The sequence below is a fragment of the Poeciliopsis prolifica genome, unplaced genomic scaffold (genome assembly GCF_027474105.1).
Source record: "Poeciliopsis prolifica strain line A6 unplaced genomic scaffold, Auburn_PproV2 SCAFFOLD009, whole genome shotgun sequence".
NCBI classification, from domain to species: domain Eukaryota; kingdom Metazoa; phylum Chordata; class Actinopteri; order Cyprinodontiformes; family Poeciliidae; genus Poeciliopsis; species Poeciliopsis prolifica.
In genome coordinates, this window is record NW_026562384.1 from 13264210 (window position 1) to 13285068 (window position 20859).

The 20859-nt window shown below is 40.1% G+C and overlaps 1 protein-coding gene across 1 annotated transcript; it reads left to right on the forward strand.

The window, feature by feature from the left end:
• The first annotated feature begins 809 nt into the window (after positions 1-809).
• On the forward strand, positions 810-19822 carry f8 (coagulation factor VIII, procoagulant component). Its single transcript, XM_055034728.1, has 27 exons — positions 810-1007; positions 1129-1229; positions 1917-2039; positions 3035-3247; positions 3402-3584; positions 3700-3803; positions 4346-4466; positions 4556-4796; positions 4880-5045; positions 5139-5226; positions 6352-6569; positions 6646-6790; positions 6903-7112; positions 8261-8925; positions 9008-9150; positions 9350-9515; positions 9693-9923; positions 10004-10247; positions 10332-10514; positions 11073-11189; positions 11547-11618; positions 11795-11880; positions 11971-12126; positions 16408-16552; positions 16638-16786; positions 18199-18381; positions 19287-19822. The coding sequence occupies exons 1-27, from the start codon at positions 862-864 to the stop codon at positions 19455-19457; spliced, it is 4770 nt and encodes a 1589-aa protein (XP_054890703.1). The 5' UTR covers positions 810-861; the 3' UTR covers positions 19458-19822.
• Positions 19823-20859: the final 1037 nt, after the last annotated feature.

Here is a 20859-nt window from a genome sequence, read left to right on the forward strand (position 1 = left end):
ACATTTATTCTTTATGGATTGTGATTGCTACCCATTGCAAGGCATCCATCCTTCTGATCACTGTAACTGTGGAAGCATCCAAGATGTCAGAAACGTTCTAAATGTTCTGAGAAATGATGTTTCCTCTGCATAAAATCCTCCTTTACATCATCGCTCCTTTGTTTTACACGAAACATAAAGGTTTCCCAAATAGACAAGACATTTAAGAATAATGAAGTCCAGGCTAACCCAGTCTATGTACTGCATTTTCACTGAAAATGTGTTTTTAGTTGTTTTTTTGTTTTTATTTTTTGTAGATGTTTTTAATGTCAAAGTGTGTTTTTAAAAATCTGTATGTAAACCATGTGATGCTCACATTGAGTCCTGAAAGAGATTAACTTATTTTTAATTTTGGCTTCTCTTTTCGTGTTTCATTTCAATTATGTTTGTTTGTAATAAAAAAAAAACTCATTTTTTTTCTGAGTGGATAAATAACTTCATAAATACATAAAGACACATTTATGCTTTATTTCATCAATAGCTTCTCATTTGTTCATTCATAACTTCTTTTAAATTGCTAAACCTTTACAATGATGCCAAGCTAAGTCATTTTAATGGTTATAGTGCAGCTACAAGTGAGTTTTATTGCTATGGCGTCTCCAACGCAAACTTCTCTTCCAAACTAACGTGACGTCACCACTGCGTGCTCCTCTCCCACGCGCCCCCCGCCCCACCCCACGTGCTCTTCTTTCACCCTCTTCTTGACCTTCCTCTCCTCCCTCCTCCCTTAAATACCGGAGCCAAGAGGAGGCGCAGCAGAGCCTGGAGAGCTTTACGCACGGGGACGTCGAAGTGGCGCTAACAGGTGCGCACACAGAAGGGATGAGGACACAGCTGCTGCTGCTCCTGCTGCCGCTGCTCCTCTGCTGCTCCGCCGGGGAGGCCCAGCATGACGCGGTGAGGGAGTACTTCATCGCAGTGGTGGAGGTCGGATGGGACTACATCCACCTGGACGCGTCCGAGCAAAGGTCAGCAGCCCCGACTGCAGCTGCTTTAAATCTGTTTGGTGTGAATGGCCAGAGAAAAGTGTGGTGCAGCACTTTGTTTCTGAGTTTGTCTCATAGCTGACCAGTTCTTCATTTTCTTCAGAGGAAACCTCAAAAACATTCCTCAGAAATACATCAAGGCGGTTTACAGGGAGTACACAGATGCTGCGTTCACTGTCCCCAGACCGAGACCAGCCTGGACAGGTGGGTGGAGCACACTTTCATTTACACTTATACTTAATGAATGAATGAATAAATGAATGAATGAACACAGCAAGTGGCGCCTCTTGGAAGCTTTGTGAATGGAAGAGCATTAATAATTTTGCCAATGCAGAATTTCAGGAATTTCATTCAGTTGACTGTGAAAATGGAAATGTAGTTAGATATATATTTTTAATTATCTATTTATTTAAAAGAAAAAATAATAATCTATAGGTAAGCATCTTCATACAAAGCAGTTGATTTCAATATGCAGACTCACATATGTGTATTTTTTTTTAAATTTCCCAAAAGTGAAACATTTTAAAATTCTGCCACTCTCCTAACATTATCATGTATGCCTGATATCTCGTGAAGGCTTGGAGCCAAAAACGAGGGAGGAAAACTCTTATCAAGAGACTACAATCAAGCATTTTAATATGCCATTAATTATAAACCAATAAATGCTGCAATCCATCAATATTTCTCATATCCTCTCATACATCCAAACAATATATGATTATACTATATATTGCTACTGCAACAACATAAGTAATAATAATAATATGAAGATGATCATCCCTCCTCCCTCCTACGCTCTCACTGAATCTAGTGTAAACTTTTTCACACGAACAAACGTCATATCTGTTTGAAAATGTTAAAATGATAGCATCTCATATTATGTGATGGCAGGTATTCAGGGCCCAGTGATTGTGGCCCAGGCTGGGGAGAGAGTGGTGGTCCACTTCAAAAACCTGGCGTCTCAGCCCTACAGCATCAGCCCTGTGGGGATCACCTACTGGAAGCAGTCCGAAGGTAACCACCAAAATACTCAAAGTTGCTCCTGGAACACAGCGACATGAGTAAAACATTAGTGAGCAGCATTCCCCTCTCCTTGGTCAAATAATGAGCAACAGATTGACTCAGATGGTTGACTCATGGTGGGGTTTCAAGACCTGTTGCAGTGCAGATGAGGAAATGGAAAACTCAGACAGAAATAGCTGCATACTGCCTGCTTACTGTTTCAGTGAGATACGTTACCATGTGGGATTATTTAATAGTTTGAGTCACTACATTGTAGTTTCCTTTTTTAAGGACCTTGACATGAAGCAGTTTTTACAACATTATTATCAATAAACTGTGAAAAAATGCTTTCAATGAACAGGAACCCCCATGAAAAAAAATTAAAAATCCCTCGTGATTCTCAAGAAGTGCCAGAGAACAACGGTCACTATTATCTCATGTGTGCAGATCTTTTGCGGGTTGCAGGAGCCAAACTGCTCATCTCTCTGGCTCTTATGAGAATCATGTACCCACGTGTGGCGCTTCATAGTTAATCTCGTTCGCAGACAGCACTGGATTAGACTCTAATGCTGCTAACGTGTCCCAAAGCATCACTTCCTGCAAACGGCTCGATTCCGAAAATCGACTTTGTAAACTGAAAAGCTGCTTTTGTCACGTTCGGGATTTAAGTCTATTCAGCATTCTGCCTTTGTTATTTTTATATTCTGTCACATCACAACTGCAAAATGTAACACATTTTATTTGAATTTTATCTGAAAGACCAACACTAAAGAGTGGATCATTTTAAAGTTGATGAAAAAAAATTTTTTTTGAGCTGTTTTGATGTCCATTTGTCTAATTAATGTTTTTTCCTGTGAGTCACTGCTTCCCAAACAACTTTAATTACTCCCTGACATTTTTTCATCCATTTTTTCCCCCGATCTTTAGACCTTTAGTGGGAGAAGATTTTCCTCTTTTGATCCGCCTTTGGGAGCCAAAACAACTCATGCATTATCCTCTCATTACAGGAGCTGGATATGATGACTCCACTGCTGGTCAGGAGAAGGAGGATGATGCCGTCCAGCCCGGCGGATATTATGAGTACGTCTGGGACATCAGCCTCAGCGATGGCCCGACCATCAGTGATCCTGACTGCCTCACGTACTCGTACTCCTCCCAGGTGGACACGGTGCGAGACATGAACTCTGGACTCATCGGCGCCCTGCTCATCTGCAAATCAAGTCAGTGAGCTGCTGGAAATGATTACTAAAAATACATACAGTAGTCCTCATTCACAGAAGCTGGTAGTTTAGAAAGAGTAAAAATGCTTTATTTCAGATTTAAATCCTGGATATTTCACCAAATAAGTCATTTAACTTTAAAATCCTGCATCAGGCGCTTTCACAGAGGACGGCCAGAGGAGATTCCAGGCATTTGTCCTTCTGTTTGCCGTGTTCGATGAGACTAAAAGCTGGTATGGAGAGGTGGGGGAGAGAACGAGCAGGGAGAAGTTCAGGAGAAGTGATGGCAGGAACGAATACCACACCATCAATGGATACGTCAACGCCACTTTACCTGGTAAGCTGCCGAACACGCCTTAGAAGACGTTGCTGCATACTTGCATGCTGAAATGTTAAGCACGTCCAACACTTTGCTCAGTGATTACACTGAATCCGTCTCTGTCAATGCGCAGGTTTAACAGTGTGTCAGGGTAATGACCTGGTGTCTTGGCATATGATCGGGTTGGGCACTACTCCAGAAATCCACTCCATTCGCTTCCAGGCTCACACACTGCAGGTAAACAAAGACTTCAGATAAGAGGCAGTCACAGCAGACCGGTCAGGGACGTCTGCCAGATAAGAAGCTTGCAGAGCGCTCAGGAAATGCTTCATGTCTGCAGTGTTGGAGGTCCAGCAGGTCTCCTTCTGGCATTTGTGTCAAGAACTGCACGATATAGCCTGAGTTACTACAGAGAATTGACCTTTATCTGTGAGATTGTGTTTGTTCATCCAAGAGCATAACAGCATCTTTGTTGGCTGCACACATAAACCGGAGAACTCTGAAAAAAAGTGGAGCCCTTCTTTCTACAGGCAGCTTTTAAATGTGAAAAAATAATAATAAAGCAAGGTGTTCCCATACAAGATGAGTCCTTAAATTATTTTACTGTCTAATCAGTTCATCATTATCACTCTTGTCTGTAACATATATTAAAATATATTAAAATAGGATGACATAAGGATTTGTTTTCTTCAATGGTGGAACCATATAAAATAGAATAGACAATTTAAAGAGTCTAATATCGAAATGAAATCTATGTATTATGAATTGTTTATTTCCAGGTACTGACCCATCGTAAAGTCACAGTGGAAGTGACTCCAATGACATTCATCACTGCAGAAATGAGACCAGCAACCAAGGGCCAGTTCCTCATCAGCTGTCAGATCCACGCTCATCGATATGGTAAAGAACAAAAAAATCTGTTTATCTGATTAGAATATAATCACAACTCCTCAAGTTTCGAATAACCAACATTACCCAACATTTCATAGATGGCATGAATGCATTGTTTACGGTGGAGAAATGCCCGGAACCCGTCACCAAGGAACTGCGCAAAGTTAAAGAAGAAGTTATTGACTATGATTATGCGTTCGAGATACGACAATCTCCAACAAAAAAGCCACAAGTCCAACCCAGATCCGGCGGAGGACCGAGCCGCTCGTTCTTAAACCACTATATTGCTGCTGAGGAAGTCACCTGGAACTACGCTCCTCATCTGAAACCCACAGACAGGTGAGGAAATGTGGAAGGAAAGAGGGAAAAGCATAAATATTTGTTGCTAAACAAATTCTTTCCCTTCTTTTTCTTCCTATCAGTGAATTACAGTCCAGATATTTGCCTGCTTCTCCCCATCACCTTGGCTACACATATAAGAAGGTTGTGTATGTTGAATACACAGATCACACCTTCACTGTGAGGAAGAATCCCTCTCAGACTCTGCTGGGTCCCCTACTGAAAGGAAGAGTCAATGATCAAATCTATGTGAGTTGTTTGAAAGTCTGATTCGCGCATACTAACAGTCTGCTCTGTTTGAGAATTGTTTTTATTTATCTGCCTTTTGTTGATTTGTTCCAGATTGCTTTTAGAAACTTAGCCAGTCGCCCTTTCAATATCTACCCCAATGGCCTGACCACCGTCCTTCCAGGACCGGGATACACTGATGGTAAGCCTAAGCTCTAAAAAAAATCTGCAGTCACTGTGTTTATGGATAATTAAAGAGATGTCCTCAGGCTCCGGATGTCCGTTGGGTGCTGGTGCAAGTTTGTGTTTTCAGTAGCGCAACAGGGCAAAGGAGGAAGTGTGATTCTGCCGCAATCACAGAAACCACCAGAGTGGCACATTCTCACAAGGGCATATCGAGGGTGAATTTAGAATGGAATAGAATAACAATAACAATAATATGCATTGCATGTATATTGGACATTAAAAAAAGATAGACTATTTACAATGCAGTTTATCAATGCAGAAAATCAGATGTGCAATAAGACCCGAAATATCATTTTAAAAATGCTATTGGGCTGTGCCTGCTAAAAGATTTATCTTCTCTGAACTTTATCAGTTTTATCATTTTACACTCATGCACTGGATTTTATGCCATAAATCAATAAGATCTAAATTAAATCTGTCCCCAAATTTCAGTAAAATCATTTTAAAATGTTAAAATAATACCTCTTTGAGCTCCCTGTCTTTTCATTTGTAACTTCTTTGTGCTTTCATGGCATTGCTTTTATCAAATCATATAACCATGTTTGTATTCATTAATATTAAGCAAATATCTGTTTATTTTAGTAGTCAATCGTAGTTACTGACAGATGATTCTATTCTGCTAATTTGTAAATTATTCACCTATTTCTGCAAATCTATGATTCTCTGGTTTATATTTACTTATAAAATAAACAGGTGAACACCAACCAAAAAGCTTAACTTTAAATAAAGTTTTGATCATTTAAAATTTCTAAGAAAGGTTCACTACATATGATAATCTTATTTATCATTTGTAGTGACAATCTACATATGATAGGTGAAACTGCCTTCCAAAGGCAGTTTTTCTGACAAAATTTGTATTAAAATAAACAAGTCTTTAATTCAAAAACAAAAACTTTAATTTTTTTATTTAAAATAATTTTTTTTAGTGACTATATATTTCTTTCCTCCCGCTTCACCTATGCATTCGTCTTTCATGTGAAATCCTGAACAGCTCAATAAAATGAGCAGAACCTCATGAATCTTTGAAGATCTTCTCATTAGTATCAGTTTTTCTTCAACCTGCTCAAATCTCTGTGAACAGCTGCTGGGCTTGACCTGCGTACATTGGGAGTTCCACCCAACAGGACGTTTGTGTACATTTGGAAGCTAACTTCAGATGACGGACCTTTGGATGGAGACCCCCAGTGCCTGACTCAGCTGTATCAAAGCACCATCTCCCCAGAGCAGGACCTGGCCTCGGGGTTGGTGGGAACCCTACTCATCTGCAAGCACAAGGCTATTGACCGCAGAGGAAATCTGGTGAGATGAAAGAAGCGTCAGACACATACTCTCCTTACTGTGTACTAAGGCTTTTTTGTTTACGCATTCCTTGAAGCTGGGCCCCGACCAGAAACAAAGTCTCATATTTGCTGTGTTTGATGAGAACAGAAGTTGGTACTTTAAGGAAAACATGAAGAGGTCAACTCAAAGCTCCTACAACACCACAGACCCGGAGTTCTATGAGTCCAATGTCATCTACAGTGAGTTCAACCTGTTTGCATTTGTTTTTTTTGTCTCTTTAGATTTTTCCACCATTTTTAGGGGATAGTGTGAAAACAAAAACGTGTGCCTTGAATGTTCCTCCCCCTCCAGGTATAAACGGCACCATGTTTAGCGGGCGTCAGTTTGTCATGTGTCATACGGATGTTCCCTTCTGGCACGTGGCCAACGTGGGAACCCAGAGTGATTTCCTCTCCGTCTATTTCACCGGAAACCTGTTTCAGTACCAAGGCCTCTACCAGTCTGTTCTCACCCTCTTCCCCATGACGGCTGTAACTATTCCCATGGAGGCAGAAAAGATTGGTGAGAGAAAAGCTCACATTATCACCCAGTTCCTCACATGAACATGTTCAGAGATTCTAGTTTAATTGGCGATACATAAATGTATTCGAAGTGGTGGGAGTTGCCATTCAGAGGATTCCCATGATCAACACAATACTTCTAAATGCTCTACATTTCATATAGTGTGGATTGAAATATAAGGTTTGAACAACATGGAGTCCTTTATCAGTTCTTATCAACCATTTTTATACATTTTTAAACATTAATGTGTTTCTTTGGGATTTTATGCGATAAATGAAGACATAACTGAGAAATGGAAAAATTATCTTTAGCAAACAGAATCATAAACGGGGAGCAGGCATTTTTATGTAGTTTCCTGAGTCCATACTTTGTGGAACGGTACTCTGCTGTGGTTACAGCTACAGCTTGCCACATGTAGAGTTTGAACATTATTATGGATATTCTATACAAGAGCTTAAGTCCAGTGAGATACAAAGGAGAGTGTCTGTGAGCATTAATGTTCTTGTCTTACCACATATTCTCTATTGGATTTACATCTGTACTTTGACTGGGCCATTCTATCATATCAATATGCTTTGTTCTAAACCAGCTATTTGGACCAAAAATCCTTGATACACAAATACACATGTGCCAGAAAATGTGTTTACTTTTAATTAAAAACACAAAAAAATTGTTGCACTGTTAAATTTTAATTAACATATTGTTAATTAAAATGTATAGTATGTAAACAACAGTATGTAAATTTTAATTGTTGGTCCAAGCATTTCTTACTGAAAACAGCTTGGACCTATAATTTCACAAAAAGCGACTTGCATCCTGCTTCCATTTTCACTTTCTTTCGTTAAACAGAAAGTCTCATTTCTATAAAAAGTTCAGATTTGTGAGGTACACAAATAATTTCTGTCCAATTGACAGATTCTCACACCTGAGCTGTGGATCCGTGCGGCTCCTCCAGAGTCTCTTCATATTGCTCCCAATGAAAATAATGTGTTCTTTCCTTTCACTTCACAGTCATAAGCTCATGGGTGCTTTACATGCAATCCTAGTACAATACATTACATTTTTGGTTGAACATGTAAAAAAATATATTTTAAAAAAGTTTAACGTCTGAATACTGCTGCATACTACATCCTGACTTTCTCTTCCAGGTGAGTGGGAGATAAGTGCCTTTGACAGCAAGCTTAGAAATCGGGGAATGACGATCCGCTACACTGTCCGTGTCTGCAGAGAGTTTTCTCTGGTCGACCGCCAGGAGGATGAAGATATCTCTGAATATATGGACAATGCACTTTTGCAACCGAGGGGCTTGAGACCTCAGAATGGCACAATGTTGGTTCGAGTGTGCAAAAAACCTGTCGCCAACAACACTATTGGTCAAAATGTAACTTTGGGTGAAGACGCACATGGCCTGTGTCAGCTGAAGAGAGTGCCGGTGGCGTCAGTAAAAAGGGAAGAAGTTCCCTCCGAGGTGGGGATCCCAGAAGATGTCCTGGAAGAAGTAGAGAGAGATGGGGGCTGGGCAACTCCTGAAAATATGACGAAAGCAGAAAAAAACAGAGGTGGGAGACAGAAACGAGAGGCAGGTGGGAACTGGACAGAGAACAATGACATCATACTAAATGGTGATGCATCAGAAAGTCAACAGGTCCTCTCTGAAAACTTAATCTCTCCGGTGGAGGAAATGGGTGAAAACTACATCTATTCAGAATCCGAGGGTCTTTTAGATGATCTGTTGGATCTGGAATACAACTTCACTGATAGCAGCACAACAGAGGTCAATCTGTCCTTTGCGTATGATGACTACAACAGTGAGGTACGCATGTTTAGTTTTTGTCTTATTCAGGAGAATCCAAATCTTCTGCTTCACTGCTTTAAATGTTTAACTGTTTCAACAGGTGAACGGTTCATCACAAATATTTGGCATGGGCTTAGCTGGTCCGCGCTCTGGAGAAACCAAACCCCGCAATTACTACATCGCCGCAGATGAAATCACATGGGATTATGGCATCAAAACACCGTATCAACTCATTAAACCCAGGTGGGAATAAAAGTCTGACCAAACTTGGACTATTTTTGCAAAGTAGTGTATGACTGTCTAGAATTGTTAAGGTAATAACTACATAACTTTGCAGACTTGTAACTGAAATTGCTGTGAAAGGTGGTTCTACAAGAGAACAGACACAGTGATTCTTCTTGCTCGCTGAAACAGCAGTTCTACTTGATTTTCCTCAAATCAGAGAGATGCGTCGAGGGATGAGGAAGTTCCTTCCTCAATATACAAAGGTGGTGTATCGCGCTTACGTGGATAAAGACTTCAAGCAGCCCATCATCAGAGGAGAGCTTGAGGAACACTTGGGAATCATGGGACCTGTCATCAGAACTGAAGTGAACGATCTCCTCACAGTGAGTTTCTTTCTCTGTAAGGAAAGAAGCATAAGAAAAGTTTTTTGTTCCTCTTCTTCCTGCTTGTTTGTGATCTGTCATAGAAAATAGGTACATTTTGTTAATGACCAGAGTACAAATATCTCTGATTATGAAGTCAGATCTAATGTTTCTCATTTGTGCTGTGTCCTAACTCAGGTGACCTTTAAGAACAATGCCAAGAGACCCTACTCCCTTCATCTTCATGGAGTGTATGACCGCATCCAGCATGTTAGCTCCGCACAGAGCAGTGCATCCTTTGGTATTCCTGGAGAACCTGTACCTCCAGGACAGACCCGGACTTACAACTGGAAAATTAGTGAGAAACAAGGACCCTCTGATCCTGAGTTTAACTGCAAGACTGGAGCTTACTACTCCACTGTGGACAAGGTCTGCTGCTGTTTTACTGACACATTCAAAAACTGATTCATGTAGCAAACATCCTCGCTTAATTTCTTTGTCTCATACAGGAGAGGGACCTTCACTCTGGTCTGATTGGTCCCCTTGTGATCTGTAAGTCTGGAACCTTGCAGACTTTCAAATGGCAGAATAGCCTCAATATGCAACCAGACATCCAGGATTTCTCCCTGCTCTTCCACACCTTTGATGAAACTAAAAGCTGGTACCATGAAGAGAACCTGCTGAGGTACTGCTCTCCCCCCTGTCAGGCCAACACACAGGATCCCTGGTACCACACCAGCAATAAGTTTGCAGGTGACTCATTGTGTTTCTTGTAAAGCTTGCTTTTTCTGCTTGGTAATGAGTCTATTAACAAAAGAAATTTATATTTTTCCTTAGCCATAAATGGCTATGTGGCCGAGACTCTTCCTGGTTTGGTTCTGGCCCAGCATCAGCCAGTGAGGTGGCACCTTCTTAATGTTGGAGGCGACAGAGAGTTCCATGCTGTTCACTTCCATGGTTTGCCTTTCACTGTCCATGCTAAACAAGAACATCGTATGGGTGTCTTCAACCTGTTTCCTGGTAAAAACACAAACTCAAACACACATTTGTATCCATACTTTCCCTAGAAGGGGGCCAGACTTTCTTTGTGTCTTTTTATGATCAATAGTGATAGTTTGGAATTCTGTTGTTCCCTTGCATGTGTGTGTTCTCTCCAGGGACTCCAACATCCTCCTATATTCCAAAAGCCTGACAGTAAATTTACTAGTCTCTCTAAATTATTTGGTTGTTTGGCCTTTTTGCTTCTGTTTTGGCCTCTGATGGACAGGCGTCCTGTCCAGACTGTACCTAAGCACGTCACAATTACTTCTGGATATAAGCATCAATCAACCTTGTGGTTGTTTTGATGTTGCTGACTCTTTTTGCCATCCAAACTGTTTTAAACTATTTTGGCAAGCACTGAATGCTAACTTATGAATAAACAGTATCATAAAATCAAAGTCTAAAAAAAAAAAATGTGTTCTGTAAAAACCAATAATGAAGATTAATTAATTATTAAGAAATAAATACATTTCTATGCAGCATGAACTTTCCATATCTTTCTCTGTCTCACTCATTGCTCTGTTCTCATTCCTGAAGGTGTTTTTGGCACGGTGGAGATGAAACCTCCGACGGTTGGGACATGGTTAGTGGAGTGCACCATCGGTGAATACCAGATGGCTGGGATGAGAGCCAAACTCTTGGTCTATGATCCAAGTAGGTGCACACATGTCCTAGTGACAGAAGCACTGACTGAATTGGATGCTTTTGAATCGTACTGTGTTACTGGATCTAATCTGAGATAGGTATTAAAATTCCTGGGACATGCATATCTATAAGAAAAACTCCCCAAACTCAATGAGACTCTAATTTCAGAGTTGAGTTATGTCAGAATCCCCTCATTGCTCAGGGTAATATCTGAAGTTTCATTAGTTACAGAAAAGGTCAAAATGCTGAAACCCATTTCACAACTGAAATTTAAATCCTGCATGCTGTTTGCTTAAATGTGTATTTTATATTTTAGGAACACTGACACACTTTACTAAACTTTTTTTTTGATGTTGTGACATACAGAATGTGTTTTACCTCTGGGAATGAAATCAGGGTGGATTGAAGACTCCCAGATTACAGCGTCAGATCACAGCGGTGAGACCAGCTGGGTTTTTCTTTTATATGCAACAGGCGTTTCAATGTGGCAATACCAAAAGAATTAGCTCAATAATCAGTCAATCTAAAGAAAATACCTCAGCTTTATGAAATACAAACATCAGGAAGTAAGATGGGGTTATGGTCTTTATGTTGGCTTTTGTTTATGTTTCCAGGTAACTGGGAGCCAAGGCTGGCAAGACTTGATATGACTGGTTTTTATAACGCCTGGATGGGAAAAGGCAAAAATTCGTGGTTGCAAGTATGACATTCTGAGCATTTACACCTGACACACAGCCAAAGTTGAGGTATTGTTGTGAAACAGCGAGTGTAAAATCATTTGTGGTTTCAGGTTGATCTTCTGAGGCCGACCCTGTTACATGGCATCAAGACACAAGGAGTGAGCTCGAAGCTGAGGGACCACTTCACCGCCACCTTCAAAGTGTCTTACAGCCTCGACCAAGAGACTTGGACCACTTACAGGGGAAACAGCTCTATTAACACCAGGGTGCGTCCACATTTCCTTAGACATCACAGCAAAGGCTGTGTGATAATCTTCATAGCCCCTTCAGTCTGGTCTGTTCTCTAACAGTGCTGCAGATCAATGTTATTAAAGTAAACCAAAACGAATTTTTTTTAACTGAAATTAAGGCTACGTTCACACTGCAGCATTCTGATTTTTATTTTTTTTGTCAAATCTGTTTTTGTTTTTTGCCGTGATTGTTCATACTTCCAAATAAGAATGGCAAACGACCTGGAAGTGTCCCGCATGCGCAGTAGAGTACGCAATAACGTCACGCAGCGTTTTGCCAACCGCCGTGAAAAAAAGTGGAGTTCAGTGTTTGCGGAAGTAAACATGAATGCTAACGGTGGAGCATGGCTTACACATTTGAAGTTGTTTTCCGACTGCAGCCAGCATACTAGCAACACAATCCTCATTAATATTTTGTCGTGGTTGTCGTTTTTCTTCCCGCTTGCGAGTACCAGGAAGCAGAATAGTGATATTTTGCCGAGTATCAGTGACGTTAACGTCGAATGAACACGACCTGACCGTTGAGCTTCCGGTCACATTTGAAAAGATCAGCGATTTCATTGGGTCACTTCCGGCTGCAGTGTTAACTAAAATAGATCATGTGTTTATAAAACATACTGAAATTGTCTAATCCTTGTGTTGTGTAATTAATTGGGGCCTGCCCATAGCAATGCATAAGGAGAGCAGTGACTGACTTGCGAAGCAAGTCAGTCACTGCCTCCATGCATTGCATGGCAGGCACCTATTAATCTTCACCCAATAGAACGCCTCTTTATTATTATTTTTATTATTATAGATCTTTATTTTTCTTCCGTAGACCGGAATGCGGCTCGCACCGCTGCGAGCCCACCCACAAAAGTGGTATCAAAACGTGCGGCTCGTTCCCGGCATTGGAGCTATTACTTTTATGGGGAATCGGCGTTACGACGGCGACGTAAAAAGCGAAAAACGAGCGAAATTTCCAACTGCCGAAACGCAGAGCATAACTGCCACCAACTGCCGCTCCGCTAGAGTGAAAAATGAAGTGGATTTCTGACCCCAAATAAATTTTGAAATCGCCGTCACGCCCACAAATATCGTGCTATCGGTATCAAACTCGGTCATGACATAGATACGAATGTCTGCTCCGGTAAAATGTTTTCAAAATTTTTCTAGGGCTTACGGTTTTCTGTCAAGGTGCTTTAGAGCAAAATCAAGTTCCAGCCTAACTGACGCTCTCCACCATGTATTTTCATACTTTTCTGGAAAATTTCAGACCTCAGCGCACACCATTTTTCTCTCATCGCTGTAATTACTATGAATGAGCTACAGATATGATTTGCAGGACTATCGGAGACAAAAAATAGCTCTCTCATATGCATCAAACTGTTCTCCGATATGTATCACGGTTTCCGAACGGCAAGGAGTTGTTCGGGCTGCTTTTTCCATTATAATTGCCTGAGCTGTCTCACAAAGATAGAAATCTGTCTCTGCCTCACACACATGACAGTTGACCTCTTTAGAACTACAATTCCTGAAGGTTAGAACTACAACATGGCGGAACACTCACTGCCTACAAAAGAGGTCAGAGCTGATTGTCAGAACTAGAACATGGTGGAACTGTCAGTTACTGCTGAGGAGGAATGAGCTGGCCTTTAGAATTACATTGTGTTTGGGCATTTTATAACTGATTTTAAGCAACCATTGTTACACACAGGATTAGTGTGGCAATTTCAAATTAAGCTTAATGAAAATTTCAAAATAAAAGCCCTGAGATTCTTTTATATCATGTAATTGCTCTCTTGGGCATTATGTGACTTTTTAAACAAAACCACTGTTAAACTTTGGATTATTTTGGACATTTAAAATGAAGCTTAATGAAAATTTCAAAATAAAACCTTGAATATTTCTCTCAGGCCTGTCAGAAAAACTAACTTCTTCAAGCATTTAGAATTAAGTCTCTCTTTGTGTGTCACACTGACATGACAGTTGACCTCCTCTTTAGAACTACAATTTCTGAAGGTTAGAACTACAACATGGCGGAACACTGAGTGCCTACAGAAGAGGTCATAGGTGAATATAACAACTACAACATGGTGGAACTGTCAGTTACTGCTGAGGAGGACTGAGCTGCTCTTTAGAACTACAATTCCTGAACATTAGAACTACAACATGGCGGAACACTCAGTGCCTACAGAAGAGGTCATAGGTGAATATAAAAACTACAACATGGTGGAACTGTCAGTTACTACTGAGGAGGAATGAGCTGGCCTTTAGAATTACATTGTGTTTGGGCTTTTATAACTGATTGTAAGCAACCACTGTTACAGACAGGATTAGTTTGGCAATTAAGCTTAATAAATTAAGCTTAATAAAAATTTGGAAATAAAACCTTGAATATTTCTCTCAGGCCTGTCAGAAAAACTAACTTCTTCAAGCACTTAGAATTAAGCCTCTCCTTGTGTGTCACACTGACATGACAGTTGACCTCCTCTTTAGAACTACAATTCCTGAAGGTTAGAACTACAACATGGCAGAACACTCAGTGCCTACAGAAGAGGTCATAGGTGAATATAAAAACTACAACATGGCAGAACTGTCAGTTACTACTGATGAGTAATCAGCTGGCCATGACAAGTACTTGGTTTTTGGGAATTTTAGAACTGATTTCAAAACTCCATAGTTACACATGGGATTAGTGTTACCATTAAAATTAAGCTTAATGTAAATTTCAAAATAAAAGCCTTGACAATTTTTTCATCAAGTAATTGCTCTTTTGACCACTATATAACTGATTTAACCCAATCAGTGTTAAACATGGGATGAGATTGGCCATTTAAAATTAATCTCAATGAAAATTTCAAAATAAAAGCCTTAAGATTCCTTCCTGGCTCATGCCTATTTTAGTGAAAATGGCTGCCTCAAACTGATAGAATTAAGTCTCCCCCTGTCTGACTGACAGCTGGCAGAGGATCCATTACCATGGCAACGGAACACAAAGGGGCCAGCTGATTAGGACTACAAAAACGCATCACTGTAGTTCTAACTATGGCAGAACTCAGAGAAAAAAGCTGGACTTTAGAACTGCTTGTGTTTTGGGCCTTTTATAACTATTTTTAACCAACCATTGTTACACATGGAATTAGTGTGGAAATTTTAAATTAAGCTTTAAAAAAAATTCAAAATAAAATCCTTGAGAATTTTTATATTAAATAAGTGCTCTTTTGACCATTATATGTCTGATTTAACCAAATCACTGTTATACATGGGATTACATTGACCATTTAAAATGAAACATTCTGAACATTTTAAAATAAAAGCCTTAAGATTCGGCCGTGGCTAATGCAGCGCCGCAGGCGCTGCAATGATATTAGCTTGCATTATCTTTTCCTCTCAAGTTAGGGCACTGTCTTGCGCAGCAAGACAGTGCATTAGCATTAGCACAAACATTAGCATTTCTCTGTTCCCCACCAGTGCACTGCCATAGGCAGTGCAATAAGATTATCCTGCATGAACTTTTCCACTCAAGTTAGGGCACTGTCTTGCGCAGCAAGACAGAGCATTAGCATTAGCCTTTTACCTTGCATGAGGTATTAGCTATTTCCCTTACTTATTACCCATATTTAGTATACTTAATGCAGTAAGTCATGCTTGTGACTCTCCACATTGTATTGATGACATTGCAGCTTTCTTTAGCATGAATGCTAATGTTTAGCATCAGAACGCTGGGTCAAAATCGACGGGCACACTTTGGCAGGCCCCGGTTAAATTTCTTCAGGAATTTTCTAGTCTATTATTAGCCTTTCGGTCTGATGTGATTTGTATTTTTTCCCGCACATGCAGTTTACGTCAGCTGTAATCAAATTACGGTACTCCCCCTAGTGGCTCATAATCCTGTCCTCAAAATGATGACTGCAAAAGTTGGGATAAAATGCCAGTCAGCTGATTGTTTAGCAATAATTTAATTCATTTTTAGAAAATTATATCATCTGTTGAGTATCATTACCCAACTGATGTTTAAGGACAAATATAGTTATGACAACACTATACTTTGACCTTTTTGAAATCTCCACCTAAAAATTAGCCAAAGTATGAAAAAACTAAAACTACTAACATACCTAATAAAAATTTAACTGAAACTAATATTTACACTAATTATAATTAATAAGAACCAGCATATCTACTGTAAAACGAATGAAAACTAACTGAATTAGACCCTCAAAAAGTCACACTAAGTAAAACTAAACTATAAACAAAACTACTCTGACTGTGCTGCAGAGGTTTCGTGGCAACCTGGACAGCACCAAGACAAAGGACAACAGATTCTCTCCGCCATTAGTGGCTCGCTACATCAGGATCCATCCACACGACTTCAAGCAGAAACCCGCTCTGCGACTGGAGCTGCTGGGATGTGATCTGAACAGTGAGTTGATTCAACTTTTTCTTAGCTCTTGGAGAAAGTGAGAAATGACTCAGACTGTATGCTTTATGTGTGTGTGTGTGAGCAGGCTGCTCTCTGCCTTTGGGACTTGAAAAGGGGAGCATTCCTGACAGCAGCTTTGACGCCTCATCGTTTCAGTCGTCTTTCCTGCGTAGCTGGAGACCCTCCCTCGCACGCCTGCACCAGAGCGGTGGAGCCAACGCCTGGAGGCCAAAGGTGTGGTCACTTTTTGCGAGTACAAATGTATATACCATGCTGACTGCTCACTGCATAAAGAAATGAATTAATGAAAACACTCGAGACATTTAAGCCATCAATAACCTTTCATCTGCGTTATCGGTGACATTTAGTCTCCATCAGGTGGCAAAGAAGCAGTGAAGCTCGCAAAGCGGACCATTAACCTTTCTCTCTTCTCACTCCGTTATCATGTTTGGCTTCAGCTTCTGTTTCCTCTCCTCTTCAGCTTATCATTTTAACACTTTCCAGAAGTGAACTGCAGGCGTGTGACTTGTCCTCGTGGTAAATATCTGATTGAGCTGTTGTGCCACCGGAGAACAACAGAAGTCAATCTCTCTGCGCCGACCTTTGGTTATAAGATAATTCTAGGCTAAGATGAACAAACAGCAAAAATGTTGCATAAAACCAAAAGAATTTCAACAATGAAGGAACTGAAGTTGAAACTATTACCCACAACCAGTTTCCACATCATGCCAGTAAAGAGTAACAGAATAAATGATGCACGGATGAAACATTGTTTTTCTTTGTTTCAGTTTCTCAACAATCATGTTCTAAAGTTAAGAGAAAATTAGTCTGTTGCTGTTTTTTGTTTGTTTGGTTTTTTTTAAATAGAAGTGAGCAAAATCTTTTTTATGTTTCAAGACAAACAATTATACAACACTAGTCGAGTGAAGATTTGTATTTTAATCTATCTGGAGTTTCTTCTTTCTTTGCCTTTTTTTGTCAACAAGTTTCCATATAGAACAAAGTTTTTGTTTGATATAAAAACACATTTTTATATCAAGACAACCTGAGTAAACACAAAATTGATTTTTTTCATATCTTAACCAATCTGAATCTATATGAAAAAGTAATCACCCCAATAATTGTGCCATCCTCAGCACCAGCTGCTATAAAGTGTTTGTAATAACGAATGGGTAACTAATTAGTTATTACAAACAACTAAGTAATACTTAGTTATTACCCACTCTTCTTGCAGAATCATTTTAATTCAGCCACATTGAAGGGTTTTTCAGAATAAATAACTTGTTTTTTAAATTCATACCACTGCTTCTTAAAATGTATCTCCAGACTTGGATTAGACCATCTAAAACCCTTCCTTTTGTTTTGTTAACCCTTTAGTAACTGAACTTTTTATTATGATTGGATCATTATCCCACTATGTAAACCAGGAGAACTTACATGTAAAGCCACAAACCAATGTTGGGAAAACATTTTACCAAGAATGTTCAGGAACAAAATGTACGGTTTCATTGATTGTGGAAAGTCGTTGCATTTTTTGAAAATATATTTTTTTGTCAAAAAAGCCAACTTTTGTTGACCATACACTCAGCTACAAAGTGAATGTCTTCTTGAAATCTGAAGATGCTTCAATATCTTGTTTGCCTCAGAACAACAACCCCCACGAGTGGCTGCAGGTGGATTTGGGGAAGGTCAAACGGATCACAGGCATCATCACGCAAGGCGCGCGCTCGATGCTGACCCAGATGATGGTAACAGAGTTCTCTGTCACATTCAGTCTAGACCAACATTCCTGGAGCAGCGTGTTGGAGGAGAGCTCCCAGAGAGAAAAGGTGTGCAGAAAATTTCACAAACGGTTTCCATTTACACTCAAGCCTGCGTCACAGCTGCCAGGCAGACTCTGCAGCTCTCTCAACTCTAATATGTATTCAGTGAATCAGCCGAGAGTGCCGGGTAAATGAGTTTTTTGCAGCACTAGTGCGGGTCTTGGGAAATGTTGAGTTACAGTTTTGGATGGGTGGCAAAAGAAAAAATACAGACTATTTCCACATGCTTTGGTCTTTGGGATTAAATAAGTATAAAAGTATTAATACCACTGGAGCTCTTATGACTTTACAAAGAAACATTTTGCAATTCAATGAGATTTTAGACAAACACGGAGTAGTGGAGTAGAAGGAAAATTATACATGCATTTAAATTTGAAACGTGTGAAGAGAGATCATGTGAAAGAAGATGCTAAAATTTAATATTTTGCTCCTCGTGCAAATTACTATTTGTGGTGGAAAACTAAAGTTTCACAACTCATCTTCCACCTGTACAACAATCCTAAGCAGCTACCCAGAAATTTAATGCAATTTTTTACTTTTTTTTTTTACATCAATCCATCTTCATGTGTTAGAGTCCAGACCTGGATCAAATAGACCTGGGAGTTGAAAATTGTGTATTCAAATACAATTTTCATACAGTCTGTTTAAGTTTGAGCAATTTCCCAAAGAAAAGAAAGAAGAAAAAAGTGTTACAAACATTGACTCAGGATGGCTGAAAAAATGTGCAGCTTCATCATTTTCCTTCAGTGATGCATTGCTTTTTGTTTTCCTGTTCTGTGTCTGCAATTAGACAAAATGTCAGAAACTTCCAGAGCTGGGAGTATTTTTCTGAGGAACTGCATGTCCTGGCATGATAAATGTCATCTTTCTGTGCTGTTTCCTGACTTCTTGCTCTTTCCTTTCCTCATCAGATCTTCACAGGCAACAACGATCCGGACGAGGAAGTTTTCACAGTGTTTGAGCCTCCCTTGTTCGCCCGCTACCTCCGTATCCATCCACGGGGCTGGCTCAACGACATCGCCCTCCGCCTGGAGGTTTTGGGCTGCGACACCCAGCGGGGGGTCAAACTGCCCCGGCAGTAAACACTGGCGCCAGCAGCAGCAGCTTTTTGGACCTTTTGTTTTCTGTGAATTTTGCTGGAGATTGAGATAATGTAGCACACTTAAGTTACAATTTGAAGCTGTTCCCTCTGTAGCCAGAACATTGTTTACATTTTCACTTTTCTTTTTGACACTGTGATATTTGGTGAAGGGCACACTTATGCTAAGTTCATAGAGAAGTAGGTGTTTTTGGAACACTTGATTTTGATTGTGCTGAAAAAAACATTTTGAATGTAAGCAGGTGTAAATATTTCAGACGTAGGTTGCTGTTTATTGTTTGACTACTTGTGTATCATTGGAGAAGTTGTATTTTTTCTGCTTTATTTGAGATATTAAAGTATGAGTTCCATGACACCTTCAACATCTTGCAAACATTTATTGTCAGAAATTTACACAGAAAGACAGACACTAGGTGCTAAAGTACCTGCTCGGTTTCTTCTGTACAAAAAAGAACCCTTCTGAAATCTTTCTTGTTTTTTTTTTCGAAGTGGACTATCTTGTGGCCAAACAATAACGTACGACTATTGGATTTATAGATATTACGTTATAGTTGTTCCTTTGAAAAATCTTAATCTCACTTGCGGCACAAGTTGCCCTTTTTTCCACTTAACCACTTGCAGCCAAGAATGTTTGCACACCACTGCTTATTTTCGTTTTTCTTTTCTTCTTGCCAGAAGTCTTCTCATGTTTTCCCCCCTTTTTTCCCAGCCTCTTCATTCTTCATTCAGTCTGTGAAATGTTGTTTTTTCTTATCCAGCTCCGAGAGGCCCTCCTGGCAGAAACAATGGGACGGTTGAGCTCCAACATTGTTCTGTTGTAAGTTAAACTTTGCAGAGGAAGTACGAGTTTGTTCACCAGACACGATAATTGAGCTGCGGGACGGGAAGGCAACTGGTCGGATCGACACTGTGTGTGAGAGTGTTTGTACCATAAGACCTGACCAAAATGTGTCACCTCATTATCTGTCAGGAAGTTTCCATGCAGGCGGGGGGTGTTGTGTTTAGTTTGGAGGTTAAGAGCAGGACCTGCGTGGCACGCACGTCCTGGCTGTACCTGGTTGTCACTCCATATCTCTCTGAAAACACCGGCTGCTCTCAAAAACACAAACAGCATCTGTATTCATCGATGGCTGAGGCACAAGAAGGAAAGCAGATGAATCAGAGCAAGGCAGAGGCTGTCGTCCTGAGGGGATCACTTATCGGGTGCCGCGCTGCTGCTCCCAGCGTGTTAAAGCAGCAGCAACAACAAACAGACCAGTATCACATCTTAACACTGGGAATTACATCATTTTCATTACACCGCATTGGAAATGCATCAGCATGCTTTAGCTTCCCCACATTTACCACATCTGATAAGTGTGGTGTTAATTTGTAATATAATTAAC